General features: G+C 38.2%; 1 protein-coding gene across 3 annotated transcripts in view; it reads right to left on the reverse strand.

The window, feature by feature from the left end:
• Positions 1-311: 311 nt before the first annotated feature.
• Positions 312-21,407, reverse strand: part of TXLNG (taxilin gamma) — a 35,297-nt gene continuing 14,201 nt past the window's right edge. For 2 of the 3 annotated variants that reach the window (XM_075195102.1, XM_075195100.1), the window contains 9 exons: positions 15,806-16,076; positions 14,516-14,607; positions 12,793-12,963; positions 12,347-12,541; positions 11,344-11,463; positions 9,937-10,011; positions 9,267-9,359; positions 8,609-8,704; positions 312-3,895 (listed from right to left, as the gene is read on the reverse strand). In XM_075195102.1, the coding sequence (XP_075051203.1) occupies positions 3,563-3,895; positions 8,609-8,704; positions 9,267-9,359; positions 9,937-10,011; positions 11,344-11,463; positions 12,347-12,541; positions 12,793-12,963; positions 14,516-14,607; positions 15,806-16,070 (1,440 nt within the window). In that variant the 5' untranslated portion in view covers positions 16,071-16,076 and the 3' untranslated portion in view covers positions 312-3,562. The remainder of the gene's footprint in view (positions 3,896-8,608; positions 8,705-9,266; positions 9,360-9,936; positions 10,012-11,343; positions 11,464-12,346; positions 12,542-12,792; positions 12,964-14,515; positions 14,608-15,805; positions 16,077-21,407) is intronic. The other variant, XM_075195101.1, reaches the window with a different exon arrangement.

Consider the following 21,407-nt stretch of genomic DNA (forward strand, 5'->3'; position numbering starts at 1 on the left):
TGAGTGGTAAGCAAAGCGCAGCAAGCACAGATACACTTTAGGCATCTCTTTTTTTTTTGCTTCCACGCACGCCAAAAAAACTAAAAGAGCAACATACGATCTAATTATTACGGTGTATATATATTATATACACATTTATGTGTTTTTTTCCAATTAAGCTTTAGCCTAAAACTTAGATCCGTTTACGATAAATACATAAGGGATGTGAAATGTGTTTTTCTTTCATTTTTTTTAAATCTGGAAAAAAGGAGACTGATAATATGCAAATTAATATTAAGTAACAGCAACTTTTGATGATTGAACTGTAAATGGAAGCTGCACAATACAGTTAATTTATTGGGAGTGCATAAAACAGCACACAAATTTCAGAAGAATAATACAAATTGCTCGTACCCAAGGGCATAAGTATAATTTAAAAATCTTAGTTCTTTTTTTTGAAAAGCAAAAATATCTCCTTCAATATGAAAATAAAAATGCCCGATATCCTTACACAAAACTCATTCAAAGCATGTTGACAAGTTGGAGGAACAATTGCTTATAATTACTGTTTCCACTAATACATATATTTTTACTTGTATTTTTATTTAGACAAAAAATAAGAATTCCCATACCATGAAAGAAAAGTGGATTGAATTGGTAAACGATCTGGACAATTTTGATTTTGTGAAAGATAAAAGGTCTTCTGACACTAGCCTGTATGCATTCATTGGCTGATCAATAGCCGAGTAATCTGGTTTCAGCCTACTCACTAAATGAACAGTAATGGCCAATTTGATCTGGTTATTTGGGAGTCATGGTGAACAAGTGGAGTGTGTGTTGAACTTTAAATGATAATTTCTTCTTTAAATAATATTGACATACAGGTGATATCTTTCCCAGAAATGTGTACATTTTTTGATTTTATCAAGACCCCAGAAATACATTTTATAGTAGTTTCTGTGAACCCCAGTATCTGGCTTTCTATATTTTTAAAATGTAAGTCTGTCAGGGAAGAGCAGCTTGCCCTGATGTTACAGCACCGAGTGTGTGCACAATGATTGTGACAGTAAACTACAAACTCCATTAATCACCGAATATGTGTGCAGTCAATAGCAGCACTGAACACAATCTGTCTCCACCCTCTGCTACTAGTATTAGAAGCCTGCACAAATTGAAGCAGTGGGGACAGGGCAGAGTCTTAAGGGTGTACAGCAGTGTCTGTTAACCAAAGCAACCAAAAGGATAAAGAACAGATCTGGTGGCCTCAGGAATATAACAAATGATATTCAGAAACACATTAGCGATACTCCAGGGCCATGTTTTTACATCTGTCCTTAATCGATAATTAGGAACATGCATATTATAATGCGTTCAATAACAGAGTGATGTTAAACATAGAAATATTCCTGTAAAATATCTTCTATAGTGGAACTTTACTTGGCTATATGGGAATACTACAGTGGGCATCTTGAGTCCTTCCAAAATTAAATGCACTGATTTACTGGAGGCTGCAGTAGAAAAGAAGTGTGGTCATTGCACATAGTTTCTTCTTTCTTATAAGCCTGTCAGTACACAGAAACTTGTACTGTGCTTTGATCATATCTCCCCTTTCTGAATGCTGCTGACGAGGTTTAATTCAAAATCATACTAATAAATAAAGCCAATAAAAGTATTCCATAAGTTCTTTTGAAGATACTTTTTCATGTGTTGTTTTTCCTTAACATTTATAAGGAAAGAGTGCATGTGTGTAATCGATTTCCCCCCCCCCCCCCCCTCACACAAGTTTTCGTTGTACCCTGTTAAACTTCATTGAACTATTTAAAACTTGTGAATCCACATATAAATTCAAGAAGAATAAAGTGACAATGAGAATGTAGCTGTTGGAACTGTAAGCTGCATAATTACCAACAATAAGAGAAGCAGGTCTTTGTGCCAGATTATACATTGTTATCACAAACTAGTGGCATCTTATGAGATCAACTTAAATATTTGAAACAAATTAAACCCAATCTATGTCATGAAATAATACATTTGTATGGTTATTGAATGGAGAGTATTAAATGCTTTGCATTTTATATTTGCATGGAAGGCTGCATTTCATTAATTTATATTTCAAGAGTACTAGATGTTACTTGGACTTAAAATCACTAAAAAGGGCCAAATAAAATACATCTAAGAGCAGTTGTATATGCACAAGACCCTGAAATAATAAAAGTTACATTACAAAGCCATGGTTGACATTATTCTTAGTTATATGGCAAGAGGATGCTTGCACATTCAACAAAAACTCTTGTCCCAGACCTGGCATTTATAGCTCCCTGCTCCAAACACAGCCCTTGAACCAACATTTCCCCTGGAAAACAACTCTACAGACTATTGTAGAATATTTTTATGGGGTCTGACTCTGTGGTGGAAGTGGGCAAATATACAGTGGTATGTCCACTTCTTCTACTGCCCTAATTCTAAACATATCAAATGATATCCACTTACATTTTCCATAACTAAACTGCTAAACTTCCACCTTGACCACTGGTCTGACTCCTACATTAATAAAACATGGCACAATCTATGAAAATTTACACAGTAGTGCTCTAAAAACCAAGTCTTAAATGTACGCAAGATAATCATTTCCAAGACTAACTGGAGATAGTCAGACAGATTCCAATACATACATGCTAGTAGAGAAAATGGCCTGATCACATTTGTTGAGGCTGCACAGAAAAAAACCATTTTGTAAATGTTGTATTTTCCAAATTCAGAATGTCAAGTGCCCAAGACTACAAAGAGTTTCTAACTCAATTGTAATAAATAATTTTTGTTACCATTTCCATTAATGTATACATAAATGCAAAGGACTGAAAACTGGGGTTTACATTGCTAATGCTATTGTTCAAGCTGTACTCTATTAAAATCAGGGAATGTTATTTCCACATACTAAAGCATATGTGAAGCTGACCAACTCGTGCCAAAGTCTTTCCCTTCTGGCCTGTCCTACACTAAATATAAACATTAATTCAATCTGAATTTCAACATGATCATTGCTATGCTTTTTTTACTGGATTGAGTCTTACCTTAGCTATGGTAAGATTGGTCAGAAGAAAACTTTGGCGTGACTGGGTCAGCTTAACATGTACTGCAATTTGTGAAATATACTCTGTTTTTGCACTAATAGCATTAGTGATGTTTTTGTTGAGTGCAGTGTGTGTTTTACAAGAGATAAATGGAAAGCCAGGCAACATGCCCCACTGGCACTGCCATCCTGCTTCAAAATGTGTTTATTGATGTCACCTAGAGAGAAACTTTATTCTTAAAGTTGGAACATGCATTTCCCCTCTTATTACACCATAGACAATGAAACAGAGACAGCTGCCAAACTGGAATGTGACAATATCTATTAGACTGTGTGAAGTTGCTAGGAAGATTTATGTACTCCAGTAGTCCTAAGAAAATACAGATATGGTAGAAAAAGTAAGAAATTTTTCACCACAAAACAAATTACCACCAACAAAATTATACACAAAATATATATGTATATTTTTGTATATACATATGTTTGTGTATCTATTTTTTTAAATGCCTTGTTTTAGTCAACTGAGTCGATGCTAGAAGGTGGCCCTGTTGACAGAGTCTTTTGCGTATGAATCTGTTCCTCTGATAACGGTGGTTCAGTAATGGGTTGGATTCCAGCTTCTTTTCTATTTCTGATTACATTCATCTCTTCCGTAGATTCAACAGTATTTGTCTCTACAGAGTCTCCATTTGCTGCATCACCATCATCTAGAACAGAAACCTGATCTTGAAGAACCTCAACCTTTTTGTTGAGTTCATTCCGCTCACTCTGGAGGGCCCTGCAAAGCTTCTCCAGGCGCTCCAGCTTGACATGCATGCCTTTGTGCTCCTTATCCCTCACAGTTTTCTGAGAAGGAATAATAAGCATCACACAATGAAGCAAACAATTTATATTACATTTCAAGAACAATACAATTTATTAAACATTTCCAATACTACTTTGGTTTATTTTTTATGCATATTAGATGTGCAAGTTAAAAATCTAAATAGTGTAAAAAAAAATAGGTTAGAAGCAGTTCTTTCCTCAAAAGACTAAGTCAAGGTAACTTTTTGGACCGAAAAGCCCTACAGTTGTTTCCAGACACATACATAGGCAGACTGCTAAAATAATATTTACCATTATTTTGTTTCCTCTAAACTACACGGCAGGTCTAATGAATGGGCTAACTCCCTAGCCAGCAGAGTAGACAGGAAAAGGAAACACCTCTGAGAGTATATAGTGTGCCTCCTACCTCTAGGTGTCTGAGTAACTTTCCAACCTGCTTCTGCAAAATGTAAAATAGACCTAAAGGGGAGAATATCACCCTGCCATGGAGTCCTATGAGGAAATGAAATTAGTAGTAACTATAATTTGTTTATTTCGTCCTCTGACTCCTTGGCTGAGCTAAAGTAGTAACACCAGTAATTAAATGCAAGAATTTTATTGATCTATTGTGAAAATGATTACTCCTAATTGAGCTGCCTTGTGGATATCAAATCCAAACGGTATAAGGCCTTGAAAAAGTGTGAAGCGATGACCACCCTGCTGCTTTGCAGACTGTGCTTGTTGAAGCATCACCCTGGTTGAATGCGCCCTCAGAATCCCAGGCATCTTAAGACTCTTCTCCTTATAGGACTGTGCAGTGACTTCACAGATCCATTTTGCAAGTGTATCTTTAAATGGAGCATGCTCTAGTCATGTTCCAGGCAGGACAAAGAGCAGATAGGTCATCCTAAACTTTTTGTTTTGTTCACTCCAGATAGCGTATGTAATTACGTTTTGTACTCATTACTTGGCTGAAAGCAGAAGACTGTAATATAAACTCATTATTGATATGAAAAAGTAGATACTACTTTAGGTAAGAAAGCCAGATTCATCTGCAGTACTACATTATCCTTAAAAATGTTCAAGAATGGTTCCTTACAATCATATACATGTAGTACTCCTATTCCTCTTTGTATGGTAGAGACCCTCCACACTAGACACCATTAGTACTTATAGACCCTTTGTGCTCCTTCAGTAGTATAGACAGAATACAGTAGGAAAGATAAAAAACAAACTACTGTTTAGGAGCGGTACCATTAGGTACATAATGGGCATTCACAAATTAGTTAAGATTAGAAAAATATATATGCAACGGCCATGGGCAAAATTTAAAATGTAACCTTTACTACATACCCATTAAATATATGTTAAACAGCTCAATTAATTGAGTTTTCAGTGGGTAGGTACTTGTATTCAGTTGTATGAACATTATCTATTGTAGATTCATAATTGTGACATATTTTCACCTGTTGGCACACTGAACTAAATGTTGCTAGACTCACTGAAAGGGTTCTTGAATAATTGAAAATTGTGAAAATACAATAAAATGATTCTTAGCATCTCTATACCTGGTGTATATATGAACCATTTATAGGTCTCACAATTGTGCATTTTTTTTACTGAATTTATAAATCATTCAGTAATTAGGGTGAACATTCAGTTCATTAAGAAAACTTATATTTGATTTATTTATACCGTTTACAATAATACACTTGCTGTGTGTGTCAAAATCAGATTCCAATTTGTATTAGGCGTTTGATATTGTAACTTAATGACACAGTAGCCTGTAAAATTCATGTTTCAAAATATCGGAAAGTGGATTTCACACTGAGTGATTTCAGTATTTGTAAATAATATTTAAAGCGATTAGATTTAAGCTTTTCTGTGTGCCCAAAGATGTATATATAAAAAAAAAAAAACCCACAGTATTAAACTTGGTACACACCTATGCAATCTTACTTCAGATGCAATTTGTATAACGCTTTCATCAACGATTGAAAGTCCTGATGAGAATGCCAATTCATGTGTACACACCTACACAATTTACCTTTAGATCTGTGATCTTCATCTCTCATAACCATCTGCTGAAAAGATAGTGACTCTGCCTACACTGCTGGTAGTTGGCGCATACACTTACACATTTGTCCGACATTGTTCCATCGTTGATCGTAATTTCGAGGTTTACAAAACCCAATCGACAGATGCGATGTCTTTTGGTACGGTAAAACAAGATTGTGGGAGCGTACACACTCTTGCAATATCTGAACAAATGGTTGTAAATCATGTGATGTGCACAATAATTACATAGATGTGTACCTAGCTTTATAGTCCTTACTGCTAATTTAAGACTCATTAGTACAATTGTGAATATCTATAATTCAGTAAATCGCTTATATAAATGCGATTCCTGGAGATCACCTTGAATATTTCTCTTCTTATGGGCCTTTTTAATTTAAATCTTTGTGAAACTGACACTTTATCTTCTTCTGTGTCTGTGCACTCCCAAGAACACCAGACGTCGAAAATATGACTCTTTTCCCATGTTTATAATTCAACACCATCTTTGCTGAAAAGAAAATCGCCTTGCTTGGGCTCGCTCTTCCGATTTTCCTACCACTAGGATATCGTTCAGGTAGAGTCAAACCTTGATACCTGGCGACATGAGAGCCAACACTGGAACTACAAGTACGTTTATGAAAGATTCTCAGGGAAGTGGACAGGCCAAATGGTAGGCAAGTAAATTGGAAGTGGCAATAAGGAACTCAAAACTTGATAAAACGATGATATTTTGCTGCCACTAGGATGAGTAGATAGACCTGTAAGTCCACAGACGTCAGAAAGTTCCCTTTCTCTATAGCTTTGATAATGGAACTTATGGATTCCATCCGAAAATACTTTGTCTATCCAAACTAATTGAGTCTTCACAAGGCCAGGACTGTTTGGAAGCCTCCCGATTGCTTCTCTACCAGAAAGTTTGGAGTACAAACAGGAACTAATGGAATCACCTGTGTAACGCTTCCATTTGCACTGAGTAGGCTGGACTTTTATGTTTGTTGTAAAAGCCAAAAGAGAGTCCCACCCTGGGTATCTTGTAACACCTTTGTATACAATGGCTAGAACACAATGAACCCAGGTAGTTATTGTCCAAATCTTTAAATAATTTGTAATGTTGCCACAAATAGTGGACTCTGGGAATTGTGTTGACCAAGAGTAATTGAGAATTCCTTTGCGCCCAAGTCGTCCTTTCATTTTCCTTTCTTACGGCAAAAGGCTGTTTAGATGTATTAACCCTTAACTGCTTAGAATACTAATAAACAAGAAGGTGGACCTTTAAGATCTTGTGGAAAAAATTTAATTTACCTCCTGTGATTTTCTGAAGTCACAACTTGTGAAAGAGTAAAGAACCCTCAAAAGGAAGTGTGAAAACTTCTTAGACTCTGGATTTGTCACTCAAGGACACAGCCAAAAAGCTATTCTAGCCACTGCTATTGAAGCTATTCTCTGACTATTTAGGTACTCTTACCTATTTATTATTACAATTTTCTTATGTATCCATGTAAAATGCTCCAGCTAAATCTTAAGTGCCACAGACATTGATGGTATTGCCAGATTCGATTACAGTCCCTGCAAAAACATGCAGCCTATTAAAAGTTTTCCATCGTTCTATCCACTGGATCTTTAACAGACCCCAACCTTCCAGAAGAACGGAAGTTTTAGCTGTGAAAGATTGGCAACTCATGCATACACTTTTAGGATTGCATCCCACTTCACTGCTTTAATCAGCCAGGAAAACATGCAGTCACGTCTCTTGGGATTGGATTGATATTTTTCTGATTGCTCACATGCTGCTAAGAACTTTAACAATGACATGTACAAAGAAAACTCTGCATTTACATTAATTAGCTTCAAAGGCAAGATTTACCAATAAGCTACCGAAGCACCTCCACTGCCTCGTATTAAATGATCTGGGATCTTCTCTCATTTCTCCCTCTTCACTATCAGAGGACCAATCCTGCTCCTCAAAGGATTCTTCTGATCCTTATGCAGAGGGCCCTGGTAGGTCATTCATGTCAAACTCATCTATGAGCTGGTTCTTTTAACACTTTGGCAAGAATACAAATCTTTTGTAACAAAAGTTAAATAATTCTTTAAATTACTGAGGCGGCAGATTTGGTTCCTTCCTTACTCGGGGACTACAGTCCACAAATAAGGGCTCTTTATATTCTACTGGCAGTTCTCATGCTCAACAGACTCTGTGGTGGGTTATGCTGGTGTCCTTACTCTCTGCTTCTACAAGGGTCCTAAACCCCCCCCCCCCCCCCCCAAACTATTGTACAACAGATATAAAAATACAACCCTAAGTAAGGGGCTAACCTAGATTTGACGCTCTTTGGCATCTTTGGGGTGGACTCTGGGTCCATCTCTCTAGGTTAGGCTGAATCCACAGTAATGCTTCCTCGTGAAGCTGTACTAAGTCTTACTTGTACATTTCAGCACGTATAAATGTGCTGACATGACCCTGAAACGGATATCTGGTACTTTGTTATGATAAAGAGAACTTAAAACTCTGTCTGCTTATAACCCCGAAAATAGTATACTCCCATGTTTTCTGGTTCTGCTGCCATTAATAATGAATAGCTATATAGGGCCCAGATGAAGGCGTTTGGACAATTTACTGAAATGGAGCTGCACATTCATGAGATTACGCATGCTTGCCAGGCCACTCCTTGGTTTTCTGTACTCTTATGAACTCACCTCTTCAGCCATCTGCAGAAGGGCTTTGTTATTGTTTTCCCACTTAGTGCGCCAGACAACCGTTTCTTTTTCTAGCTTCTTTATTTTCTTTGTCATCTAGGGTAAAAATAACTCAATGACTAAGCAGTTCTACTGACATTAACCACTCTTCCATGTGCACTGTAGCACTTTCATATCAAGAGTAAGAATAAATCAATGTGATCAATATGTAAGTGAACTATTTTTTAAACTTTATAACAACTGAGCTCTGGTACAATATTTACTACCTATCCTATTGCATTATTAACAACCAATTCCACCCAAAACTGAAAAATTCATAAATTAAATGAAACATTAACCCAAAATATTACTTGCCTGGAGGGACTGGTGTTCCTCCTGATAGAGTGGGGACCCCTTTAATCTTCCAAAGTCTTTTTATGCGCTCCTTGCTCCTGCCAAGGCTGGCTTTTCCATACAAGAAATACCTTGCTGATTGAGAGGACTCTGCTGGCAGAAGCAAGGAGAGCATTGCTAAACCTCAGCAGATATCAATGGTCCCACTGAATCAGATGGAAGGCTGGACCCCTGGTAATTACTATGCTGGAATAATATAGAACCTATGAAATTTATTTATTTTTTGTTTAAAAAAAAACAAAAGAAAAACTAACACCACACTAACCTTTTCCATTTCTTGACGAAAAGTTGTAAAAAGTTCGTTGCTTTTTGCCATTGTGGTCTGAAATTCCTCAAACTTATCCATGTAAAGAGACAGCTGAAATGTAACAGTGGTTTAGTAAATGCTTGAAATAAAAACAATCCTATTTTATACAAAAAAAAATAACAGTTGTATCTTATAGGGGCCATGTTCTTTGCCACAGAGTTAGTTATAACACGATTTGTGTTTTAACTAGCCAGGCACAGCATGGTTGACACCTTTCCTAACATTTAAGGACATGTATAAATGACTCTTAAAAGGCAATAACCATGTAATAATCATAGCCCTCCTTCTAGCCAACCCTTACTCTTCTTGTAGGACAAGAGGGAGCACAAGTCACATGTAACCTACAGCTCCAGGGTTGTATTTCAACTCATTTTAATCATTTGGACATTTTACATTTCATCTTTTCACAGCAATCATGTGCTTTTTATGCAAACTTGAGCCACCATCAAGCTGAGAACTAAGTGGGACAATAACATCTAAGATTAATATGAGCAACTGCTGGCTTCATATTTAAGAAGTGCTGACTGGTCCATGCAACAAATGTTTTAATTTTCCAACACAAGCATTGCTTACTACAGAGTTAACTTTGCAGATATGAAAATAAATAACAGCATGTATGTTTCCTCACCTGCTGCTTCAGCTGACTTTCTTGTTGCTTTAGTTCCTCAAATTTTTGTCTGGTTTCTGTAGCTTCATTCAACAACTAAAAAGTAATACAAGGCTATTTAATGCAGCTAGTGGCCAGAAAACGAAGACTATTAACGCTGCTTTCCATCAACTATATTGTTATAGCTTGTACAGTAAACAAATTATATTCTAATGTGAAAACAAAAAGGTGGTAATAAAGTTTGCTTATAAAAACAGTGAACTGAACAGAAATCAAACAACCTATATCTCATATGTTTCCCATGGCACTGAATTGCAGGTCACATTGACTGACAGGTATTTAATATTTTGGGAGTTTAATTTCAATCTTTTCTGTAACAAGTACAATCATTTATATTACTACCTGCTTGCCATCAATAGGATCACTTTGTAAATTGGATTACACTTAATTAAAAGCAAATGACAATGGCATCAGAACTAGTTACATACAAGCATGTGTGATGCTAACTTATAATGTGGCAGCAGTGGCTTAGTGGGTAGCACTTATGCTTTACAGCACTGGGGTCATCAGTTCGACGCCCATCCATGGCCTTATCTGTGTGGCGTTTGTATGTTGTCCCTGTTTGTGTTTTCGGAATTTAGACTGTAAGCTCTATTGGGGTCGAGATTGATGTAAGAGAGGTCTCTGTACAGCGCTGCAGAATTAGTGGCGCTATATAAATAAATGAATGATAACAGAACATAGAGGACAACAAGAACAAATAAAAATAGTAGTAGTTTGAGAACCTGCAATTTATCTGTTATATATACACCATAAGGCTCTGTCTACCTTATCTGGCATCATATAAATAAACTATGTACTACATGTATACAGCACATAATAGAAAAAACAACTTGTCTCAGAAAGTATTTGCATAAAAGGAATTGTAGACAGGTGTTCTAAATGGGATCCACAGATATAGCAATTACTAAGCTTGCATTCGGGAGCCAGTGGAGACGTAGCTACAGCTCAAAGAAACCATGATGCTATTGATAAACTACAAATTGTCATGTTACATACACCACAAATAGGTGCAGGTATGGATTATGGTATTATGATGAAAGAAAGTTATACATTTTTTAGGACCATAACATGTCACAAGACATTTTTAAAGAAAGACAAATGGCAACTTTAAGAGGACAAGAATAGTATTTTTAATGTCACTTATGTGGTCAACTCAAGCATTAATTTAGTAAAAAAAAAAAAAAAAAAAAATTAAAACCACTTTTAAGACCACAATTTAACCTGATTATGGTCATACAGAGCACTGTGTTCTGTATGCAATATGAGTAGTGAGGTGGTACCACAAATAAAAATTAAAACAAGAAATGTGAATCTCACAGGCTGAGCAGAATGGAGCCAACTAATAATAAAACCTCCGATACTTACAAACTCTCTTTCCCGCTGGTGTCGTTCCTCAGCTTCCTTCATAAGCTCAGTGGTTTGCTGAAGTTTTGCATCAATTAGTTGCTGTTGTAGCTCCTTATGCTTGAAGACTTTATCAATGTGCTAGAAATTTATTTTTTTAAAAAAATAAAAATAAAAAAAAAAATGGAACATTACCTTAGCATAATATTAAACAAGCACAATATATTAAATAAACAAGATAAAACTGACTGAGCACGTGTGCTGGCTTGTTTTAATATGTTTTTGGTGGGCCTGTTAGAGGCCTAGCTAAATTTATACTTTTGCAAACATCTTCTGTCTATGTTGGCAACTGAGAGGTAGAGCTCAACGGGGTCTCTGGCAGTCCAATATAGATTATAGCTAATGAAGAGGAACAGTGTTTCCCTACTGGCCGATCCTCAGAAAAGGCTGGCCCAGTATAGCAATCTTCGTTAGGAAGTACAAAGAGGTCATCCTGTGTAGGTTTCTGAGGAGAGAGAAGCTGGAGAGTACTAGTGCTGCAGCAGTCAGAACGCAGTACATCTGGCATTGCTGATGCAGTGGCTAGTAGCACTATGCTTGGGGCTTTAGTCCCATGCCTGAGGAAAGGGGATGCCAGAAATAGAAAGAAAAAAATCTAGAGCCTGTTAAGTACTTAGATCAAATTGATTAAATTATTTGAAAATACCCAATCATTCTTTTGCAGCACACGCCTTATATCAGCACCTTGTGTTTGTAAGTGGACAAGCTTCATGATGTTACTTACCACATACTGCACCGCACACAATTTAGCATGAACATAAAGCTATACAAGTATGTAAAAATGCCCACAGAAATGAATTACAAGTTTCTCTCATAACACTGTTGGAAGATTAGGGAGCGATCTTGCCCTATGCAAATTATGTTAATGATATAGGTACTTTTGTTAATACTTTGAGTTTAACAACATTGCTTGCTCACTATCTTTTCTGCTGGAAATCAAAAAACAGAGCAACAGATGGCTAACCTCTTCTCGCAGTGCATACTGCTCAATAAGTTTCTTTAACTTGTCCCCCAGTTCTATGTTTTCCTGACGGAGCTTCGCATTGTAGACATCATGCTGCTCCATCTGTGCTTGGATTTCATTCAGCGTCATCTGGAAATGTGCAGTGGCTTCTTTACGCTCTTCCTCATATTCACGTGCCTGGTGCAGATTGTCTTCCTGTGTTACAATGACAATTGTCAGGGTATTGTTTCCATACAAAAATGAAACTTTGGGGATATATTTAGTACAAGCACTTTTTTTTTTTTTTTAAAGAAAGCCAAAGCCACCATTTTGAATGCGAGTGTATAAAAGTGCTTTTACAGTCAATAGGATAAAAATGTATACGTCCATAAAATACTTAAAGCAGATACCATTTCTGATGGAGTGTGCAGTGTACATGATGAAAGGTTACTCAGGTTGCAGCTGACCTTTAATGTTTTGTTGTGCCTCTGGAGCTCTCGGCAGAGCGACTCAAGCTTGCTTCGTGCTAGGATAGCTTTGCTGTGCTCACTCTGTAAGTGAACCTTCTCTTTTACCACTTGTGTCTGCTTCTTCTGCAAAACCTTCATCTGTTTCTGGAAGTTACGGCTCTCTTCCAACTAAATCAAAGGTTATCACAAGAGGAAGATTAAGAACTTTTTACCGACAGATTATATACAAGACTGCAAGAATAGAGATCCAAGAATAGTTGATAATTAATCAAAGCAATACCCAATCTAGTCTTCTCCAAGAATTCTAACATAAAGAACTCATTTTTTAGTAACAAAAATGTTCCAATAACATGTCATTGGTAAAAATATGCAGTTTATTTTTTGTATGAAGTCCCTTCAAATTAAGAAGGTGAATTGTGCCTATCAGATAGTTTGCCATTATTCAAACCTGAGCTTTGAAGTGACCACTGTACTGACTAAACACAATCAATGTTGCCATCCTACAGTATATTTTAGAGACTGGGGGTGTAAGTACTTGTTTGTAATATAGAATAATTTGAAAGTTTAAAATAATAAGTAAAGCACAGAGGAATTAAGTACCACAGGCCTTTGTATATATTTTAAGTTAAAATGATTGACAAACTATTATTCACTCCTGTTTAAGTGTCAGATCTTATTGTGGAATTAGATTCATATATCTCAAACAAGGAAGTTTCAAAGGTTTGAAAAAGGGAGGCTAATATAAATAAGGTTTAAAGTAAACCTTTCCTGTTGTAGGCAATACATGCTGTACATAGTACTTTCGCATGGGTAAAAACAAAGTAATAATAAAACATAATAAAACAATAATAATAAAACATAATAAAATAATACTAATACTACTACTAATACTACTACTACTACTAATACTAATAATTAAATCACTCACTCCCTGGAGCTTTAGTTAGGCTTGACTGTGACATAGGAAGACAGCCACTTGGGAGAAAGTATACTGTAGGAAGTAGGATGACTTTTAATCAATCAGTGCTTGCATCTGTATACAGAGCACACTCTTTATATGCTCTCCCCAGAGCGAAGTTAGAATAGAGAAATTGTTTTGTTTGTACTTTTAGTACACTGGGCACAATAAACCACTAATTACCAATAATAAGACTGGTTCTCAAACTCTTAATCTGGTTTCATTTTATAATGATATATTATATTTTTCCCCCAATCACAGCACTTATGTTGTGGTCCAATTTATTGGACCCCTTTTTTTATTACATAGTCACCAGAAAGGACAAATGAAAAGTTGTCAATGGTTTCCATACATTATACTTGTGACAATGACCTAAACTACATATTCTGATATGGTCCATCTTCCATGATGTTATTGGCCAAGCAGCTGGCTTAGTCCATTAGTACATTAATTCCAGTAGCAAATTTGGGGAAGATAGCCAGAACACCAAGTTAATGTTCGATGATGAATCCAACGAAATACAGGTTTTTAAATAACAGGAGCAACTTTGATTTTTATAAAATTATATAACCTTCATTAGCTTGGTTAGCCAATGACTCCCACACGACAAGGTGAACAACCACCAGATTTATAGAACTGATTAAATGGAAGATTCCATCACTTTCATTCCTAACAGGTTTCAAGTTTGGACTTTAATTGTATGAACAGCAGTAGCATTTATTCAGTATGAAAGATAAAACACCTATAAAATAGCATACGTACAAGATCCGCATATTTTTTGCAAAGTGCTGCCAGCTTCTCTTCTGGAGTCCTCAGGGTGTTCAAAGCTTGCATCAAAAGGAGTACTTCTTTACCTGTGGGTCAAATGACCAGCAATAAGTCAATTCTGTAACAGTATGTGGGGGGAATAAAAAGCTAACTTGAGCATCCTTGCCACATGCTCCTAGTATACCAAATTTTAAACCAGTGACCATATACTTTGAAGTAAATGTTACACATTAACCAGTATTATACAGTAATAGCAAATTAGCAAGACATCCTTGTAATAACTGACAAGAGGCTACTCCAAGTAAAATATGCAACCAACGGTAAAGAGTATAAGGATACATACCCATGGGTAACACACTTGCTAGAGGTGTGTTACTCTTCAATATTAATATTATTAATTATCAGTGTATATAGGAGGTCCAGGACCACTTGTAAAAGCATTGATAAATAAATCACTGATAAAATTATTTTACAAACCAAAGATAAAGCTCTAGAATTTACTAGATGACTTTTAAAAGATTTGACCAGAATGATCACTATTTTAAGACAATGGGCTGGACAATAAGTCACATGACTAAAAACGCACCTTGGTGATCAGAGCAGGCCCCTTCCCCCCTCCACACTTGAAGTGGAAGTAAAAGACATCAAATAAATAAAGCTTCAAGACTTGTCAACATAACAATCACTAACAATTTACCACACCCATAAACATTTGAGACAAATTTAGTGGAAATGTGTCCATGCCTGTTTTACTAAGTGATAAAGCAGTACTCAATGAAATACAAAAAGATTCTGCCAAATGTCAACCAGAATCTAAACCCTAATTTTTATATTGAAGTTGAAAAGGACTCCGTTATGAAGCCTACTCTTCACTCGCATAAGCAGCAGAATATCCCCCACTTTGTAGACTGGGATGTTACGCTGAGTAGGCGGTGGCATCGAGCTGTCTGTGTAACAGATAACTTATTTATATGCTTGCGCACATATCACTGCAGTATTGCCATATACTATTCTGTACCAAGTTTAGTTTGATAAGGGTTTCTAAATTCTGGGTGGATTGGTTATTAATTACATAGTCATGCTAGTAATGCATTTCATTTAACTTTTTTCCATTTGGAGTCAGCTAATGTACTGAAATTATGTCAGAATGACTATTTAAAATAATAAATAATAAAAAAAAATGTAAAAAAAAAGTGTAATAATTAGTAAAATATTGAAAAAATATTGAAGAATAACAATGCATTCAAAGTTAGATTGCTTTACAAAACCTGTAGTATTTTATACCCAATGTCTTCTCTTTATTATTCTCACTTCCTGGGTCTTGCTGACCATCAGGTGGGCCCAGTCTGGTGTCTTCTCTTCCTGGGGTTTCCTCACGGGACTCTTTCACCAAGAATTTTGATACCATATTGACGTCAATATTTGTGCTTTTTACTTCCTCCTGGCGCTCTAAATTGGGCAGCTCTTTGGCATTTGCCACAGTTAAAGACAGCCTGGTAGTCAGGTCAGAGTTATTCTCGTCAATCTTCTTTGAATCACTTTCACCCATCACAATCTATCAAACGAAACAAAAGCGAATGTCAGAAAGCATGCAAGGGCGATTCAATTATGCACAAGTTCAGTATACAAAACAAACTTGAAAAGGTTGCCTATTCATTTCCAGGAGCTGTGGTGTCATGCTCAGAACTTTCACTTTATATTTATTGTTCATAGACTCTGTAGAAACTACACAAGATATTTTGGTTAACAAATGGGTTGCTAATAAGCATCTGCAGTAAGGTCAGAAAGGTACATGACAATACATTACTACACTAGTTTCTGCATTATCTAGACATACAGAACTACATGGCAGTGCAAAAGTATGTTTTAGTATTTCATATAATACACAACGAAACCTAAGTACTCTTAACTTAATCCACTTCTCATTTTCACTAAAACAACTATTTTCTCCAATGACTGCATTGTCCTGTCCTAATCAGGCTGCCTCTTTCTATAACAAAACACTTACTTCAGCACTAGACAATGCAGCTCCAGCTACTACATATAGTCTGACGATCCAAACCCCAGTCAAAGCACTACAAACAGACCCGCTACCTGCAAAAGTGCTCCTGCACTGCAGAGTGTCACTGAAGGAAATCTCGTTCCTATCCCGATTTCCTTCACTATAAATTCATCCTTTCATCATACAGAACTGCCCTTTCAATTGCCAAACAAACATTCTTCAAATCTCTAATATCCACCCAGTCTAACCCACATCGCCTCTGCCACCTTCAACTCACTTCTCTGCCCACTTGCACCACCTCCCCCTTCCACACTGCCCATTATTTTGTCACCTATTCGATAGACAAAATTGACACCATTCAACATGATATTTCCACATGCCAAATTCCACTCCGTTCACTCTCCACCCACCTTTACCTACACTTCCCAATTCACCCTTAATTCATTATCTCCAGTAACTGTAGATGCAGTCACGCACTCATTTTATCATCTCGTACAACCTGTCCACTCGATCCTATTCCCTCCCAACTTCTCCGCTCCCTCTCCTCCACTGCATGCCCACCTCCAATTCACCTCTTTAACCTGTCTCTCTCCACTAGCACATTTCCATCCTCCTTTAAACATGCTCTCATCTCACCTATTCTAAACAAACCAGCTCTCAATCCAGCCTCTCTCTCAAGCTACCGCCCTATTTCTCTCCTCCCCTTTGTACACTAATCGCTCAAGTAGTTTGGAGGCAAACGCCCGTCTCACTTTCTCTCCTCTCATTCCATTCTTGACTCTCTGCAATCAGTCTTCCGCCCCTAACATTCCACTGAAACTGCTCTCGCAAAAGTGACCAATGATTTACTTACTGCAAAATCTAATGATAATTTCTCTATACTCATTCTCCTGGACCTCTCTGCTGCTTTTGATACTGTTGATCACCCTCTTCTCCTGCACACCCTTCACTCCATAGGCCTTCGTCAGAGACCGTTCTTTCCTGGTTCACTTCCTACCTGTCAAAACGCTACTTTAGTGTTTGTACCTCTGACACATGCTCCCCTCCACTCTCACTATCTGTTGGGGTCCCACAAGTATCTGTTATTGGCCCTAATTCGCTCATTTGCCCTCCAATACCACCTCTACGCTGATGACACCCAAATATATATTTCTTCCCATGACCTCTCTCCTTCTGTACTATCTCCACATGGATGTCAATACACTACCTAAAAGCTCAACATGTCCAAAACTGAGCTCATCTTTCCCACCTGTCCTCAGATCTCCCTCACTGTCAAGAACACCACAATTTCCTGGGTCTCCCAAGCCCGCTGCCTTGGTGTCACACTTGACTCCACCCTCTGCTTTATTTCTCACATCCAGACGCTCTCCCAGTCCTGTCAACTCCACCTTAAAAACATTGGCAGAATAGGCCCTTTTCTTACTCAACATTTTGCCAAAACTCTTATCCATTCTCTCATCATCTCCCATCTTGACTATTGCAACTTCCTGCTATCTAGTATTCCCGACACCCATATATCCACACTAAAATCCATCCTAAATGCTGCTGCAAGACTGATCTTCCCCTCTCACCGCTCCACATTTGTTGTATCACTTTGCAAATCCCTACACTGGCACCTTGTGTCTTGTAGAATCAAATTACTCACCCTTACCTGCAAAGCCCTCAACCCTACCCCTGCATACATCTCCAATCTCATATCAAAATACTCTCCCTCCTTTAGATCTACCTCTGACCTTCGTCTTGTCTTGTCTCTGGTAACCATCTCTCACTCCCAGTTTCAAGATTTCTCCCGTGCTGCTCCCCACTTATGGAATTCCCTACCACGCTCAGATTTTCCCACAGCCTTCAAAGCTTACTGTGTTTTAGAGGTGACCTTATCCTCGATAACACTATTCACACTAACGCACCCTCACAACTATCCCAACCTCCACTCTAAGCCACACTAGCTCCTCATTTCAGCTGTGCCCTCTTCCATTTAGAATGTAAGCTCTCTAATGAGCAGGATCCTCCATACCCTTTGTTTTCATGTCTGCATTTTACCTTGTATGTGCCTGCTTTATGTAGGTTTATATACTGTTTTCCCCACTGTACGGCGCTGCTGAGCACTGTGACGCCTTACAAATCTATGATAATATTCATGTAGAAATTTCAAACCATAAAGTTATAATTTTTAGAAGACAGAACTAAAACCATAATCTTATTATTCAACTATTTATATAGTGCCACTAATGCCGCAGCGCTATACAGAGAACTTCCTCACATCAGTCCCTGCTCCAATAGAGTTTACAGTCTAAATTTTCTAACACACACACAGACCGAGAGAGACTAGGGCCAACTTAATAGCAGCCAATTAACCTACTAGTATTTGAAGTGTAAAACATACTAGTAGGTTAATTGGCTGCTGTTAAATTAACCCTAGTCTATCTCTCTGTCTCCATGTGTATGTTAGGAAATTTAGAGTGCAAGCTCCCATGGGGAAGGACTGATGTGAGCAAGTTCTCTTTACAATGCTGCAGAATTAGTAGCGCTATATAAATAGCTGATGATGATCTAACCATGAGTGTATTTTTTAAGGAAGGGGATGGTTCTCAAACATGGTAATGTACATTTATGCATTGAAACCCAAGATGTTGGGATTATTTCAGTACATCAGTGGTTCCCAAACTTTTGCAGTTCGCTGCACCCTTAGAGTCTCCAAATTTTTTCAAGGCACCCCTCCAAAATAATTATTGAGCAGTCCTGTTTTAGAAGTAGTTGGGTCAAAAAATTGTAAAAAGTATTTAGGTCAGGACAGAAATACTTATTTAGTTGTATGCAAAAATGCCCCCTCTGCATCCAGACACACTGCCCCCTCTGCCACGCTGTCAGCCCTCCACTGCCCCTCTCACGCTGTCCCCCCCTCCACTGCCCCGCTGTCACCATCCTCTGCCCCGCTGTCACCATCCTCTGCCCCCATCCTCTGCCCCTCTGTCACCATCCTCTGCCCCTCTGTCACCATCCTCTGCTCTCCACCGCTGTCCCGCTGTCACCATCCACTGCTCTCCTCCTCTGTCCCGCTGTCACCATCCTCTGCTCTCCTCCTCTGTCCCGCTGTCACCATCCTCTGCTCTCCTCCTCTGTCCCGCTGTCACCATCCTCTGCTCTCCTCCTCTGTCCCGCTGTCACCATCCTCTGTCCCCCTCCTCTGCTCTCCTCCTCTGTCCCGCTGTCACCATCCTCTGTCCCCCTCCTCTGCTCTCCTCCTCTGTCCCGCTGTCACCATCCTCTGTCCCCCTCCTCTGCTCTCCTCCTCTGTCCCGCTGTCACCATCCTCTGTCCCGCTGTCACCATCCTCTGTCCCCCTCCTCTGCTCTCCTCCGTCCCGCTGTCACCATCCTCTGTCCCGCTGTCACCATCCTCTGTCCCGCTGTCACCATCCTCTGTCCCCCTCCTCTGTCCCGCTGTCACCATTCTCTGTCCCGCTGTCACCATCCTCTGCTCTCCTCCTCTGTCCCGCTGTCACCATCCTCTGCTCTCCTCCTCTGTCCCGCTGTCACCATCCTCTGTCCCCCTCCTCTGCCACGATCCCTCTCACTCTGCCCCGCGCCAGCCATAAAAAAAAACCAAAAAAAACACAGTAACTTACCAATCCGTCGGGCGCCAGGACCCAGCAGCCTCCTCTCTCCTGCAGCTTGTTACTGACGTCGATATTCAGTGACAGCTGCAGGAGAGAGGAGGCTGCTGGGTCCCGGCGCCCGACGGATTGGTAAGTTACTGTGTTTTAGTTTTTTTTATGTCTGGCCCGCGGCACCCCAGTGAAAGCGCCACGGCACCCCTGGGAGCCGTGGCGCACAGTTTGGGAACCGCTGCAGTACATTATTGGGTTGTAGTGTTTTCTTTTAAGTCATCCTCGAATGCAGTGAAATGTCCACATCTAGGTTTGTTGTAACCACTCCCATCACCGAGACATCTATGTTCTCAAAATATTACCACATGTGAAAGGAATTCCCAAGAACATAATGTCTCTGTAAAGTGTTCCTGTCATCTACACACAACTGAACACCAAAATGCATTTTTCTCTCTCAATTTTCCTGAAAACCACCATAACATAACATCCCAATGTACATCTTCTCTGACTCCATTAAAGATAATGTTGACTCCTGAATTCTACATTTTGCCCTTTCTGTAATTTAGAGTGAATCCTTTACAGACTACTCATTTAGGTCAGTTTTGTTGCACAAAGAAAAGAAACATTAAATAGAATAATAAGGACTGCAACATTCAATGTAGTTCTTAACTTTCATGCACATGTAGGAGATTGCTACACAGATATAAACACAAAATAGCTGAAACAAGTTTTAAGTGACAAGTAAAAATGTGGTTAACTAATTTTCACTTCTCCCATTTTATACAAATAAAATAAAGTGTAAAAAGAAGATCTGTGGAATTTAATTATAGCCCAGATACAAAACAAACATTACAAAATATTGACACTGTATGTAGAAAGAGCTTAAATAAATTTAAAAGTTATTCCATTTACAGATAGGACATAAAAATTGTGAACACAAGGGATGGTAAAATAAAGAAACTATACCGAAATTCAACTTACCTAAAAACCATGTGCTCATGTACAAATTTGTTAAAAATATTTCCCATTAGAAAATACACCCACCCACCTAAACAGGATATGTTTGTTTGTTTTTTTAAATGAGGCAGAGTTTTTAATAAGAATTCGCAGTAACAGGTGTCAGAATGTTGCAAGCATAATTTTTAACTTTATTGCGAAACTAAACATGTGTCCGCGAATAATAGTTTTACTTGTTTTTAAGACAGATATACATTGCAAGCGGATCCACAGTTATTATCCATAGATAAAGTGAAGATGTGCTTGACATACATAGACAT

This window comes from Mixophyes fleayi, chromosome 2, assembly GCF_038048845.1.
Source record: "Mixophyes fleayi isolate aMixFle1 chromosome 2, aMixFle1.hap1, whole genome shotgun sequence".
Lineage (NCBI taxonomy): Eukaryota > Metazoa > Chordata > Amphibia > Anura > Limnodynastidae > Mixophyes > Mixophyes fleayi.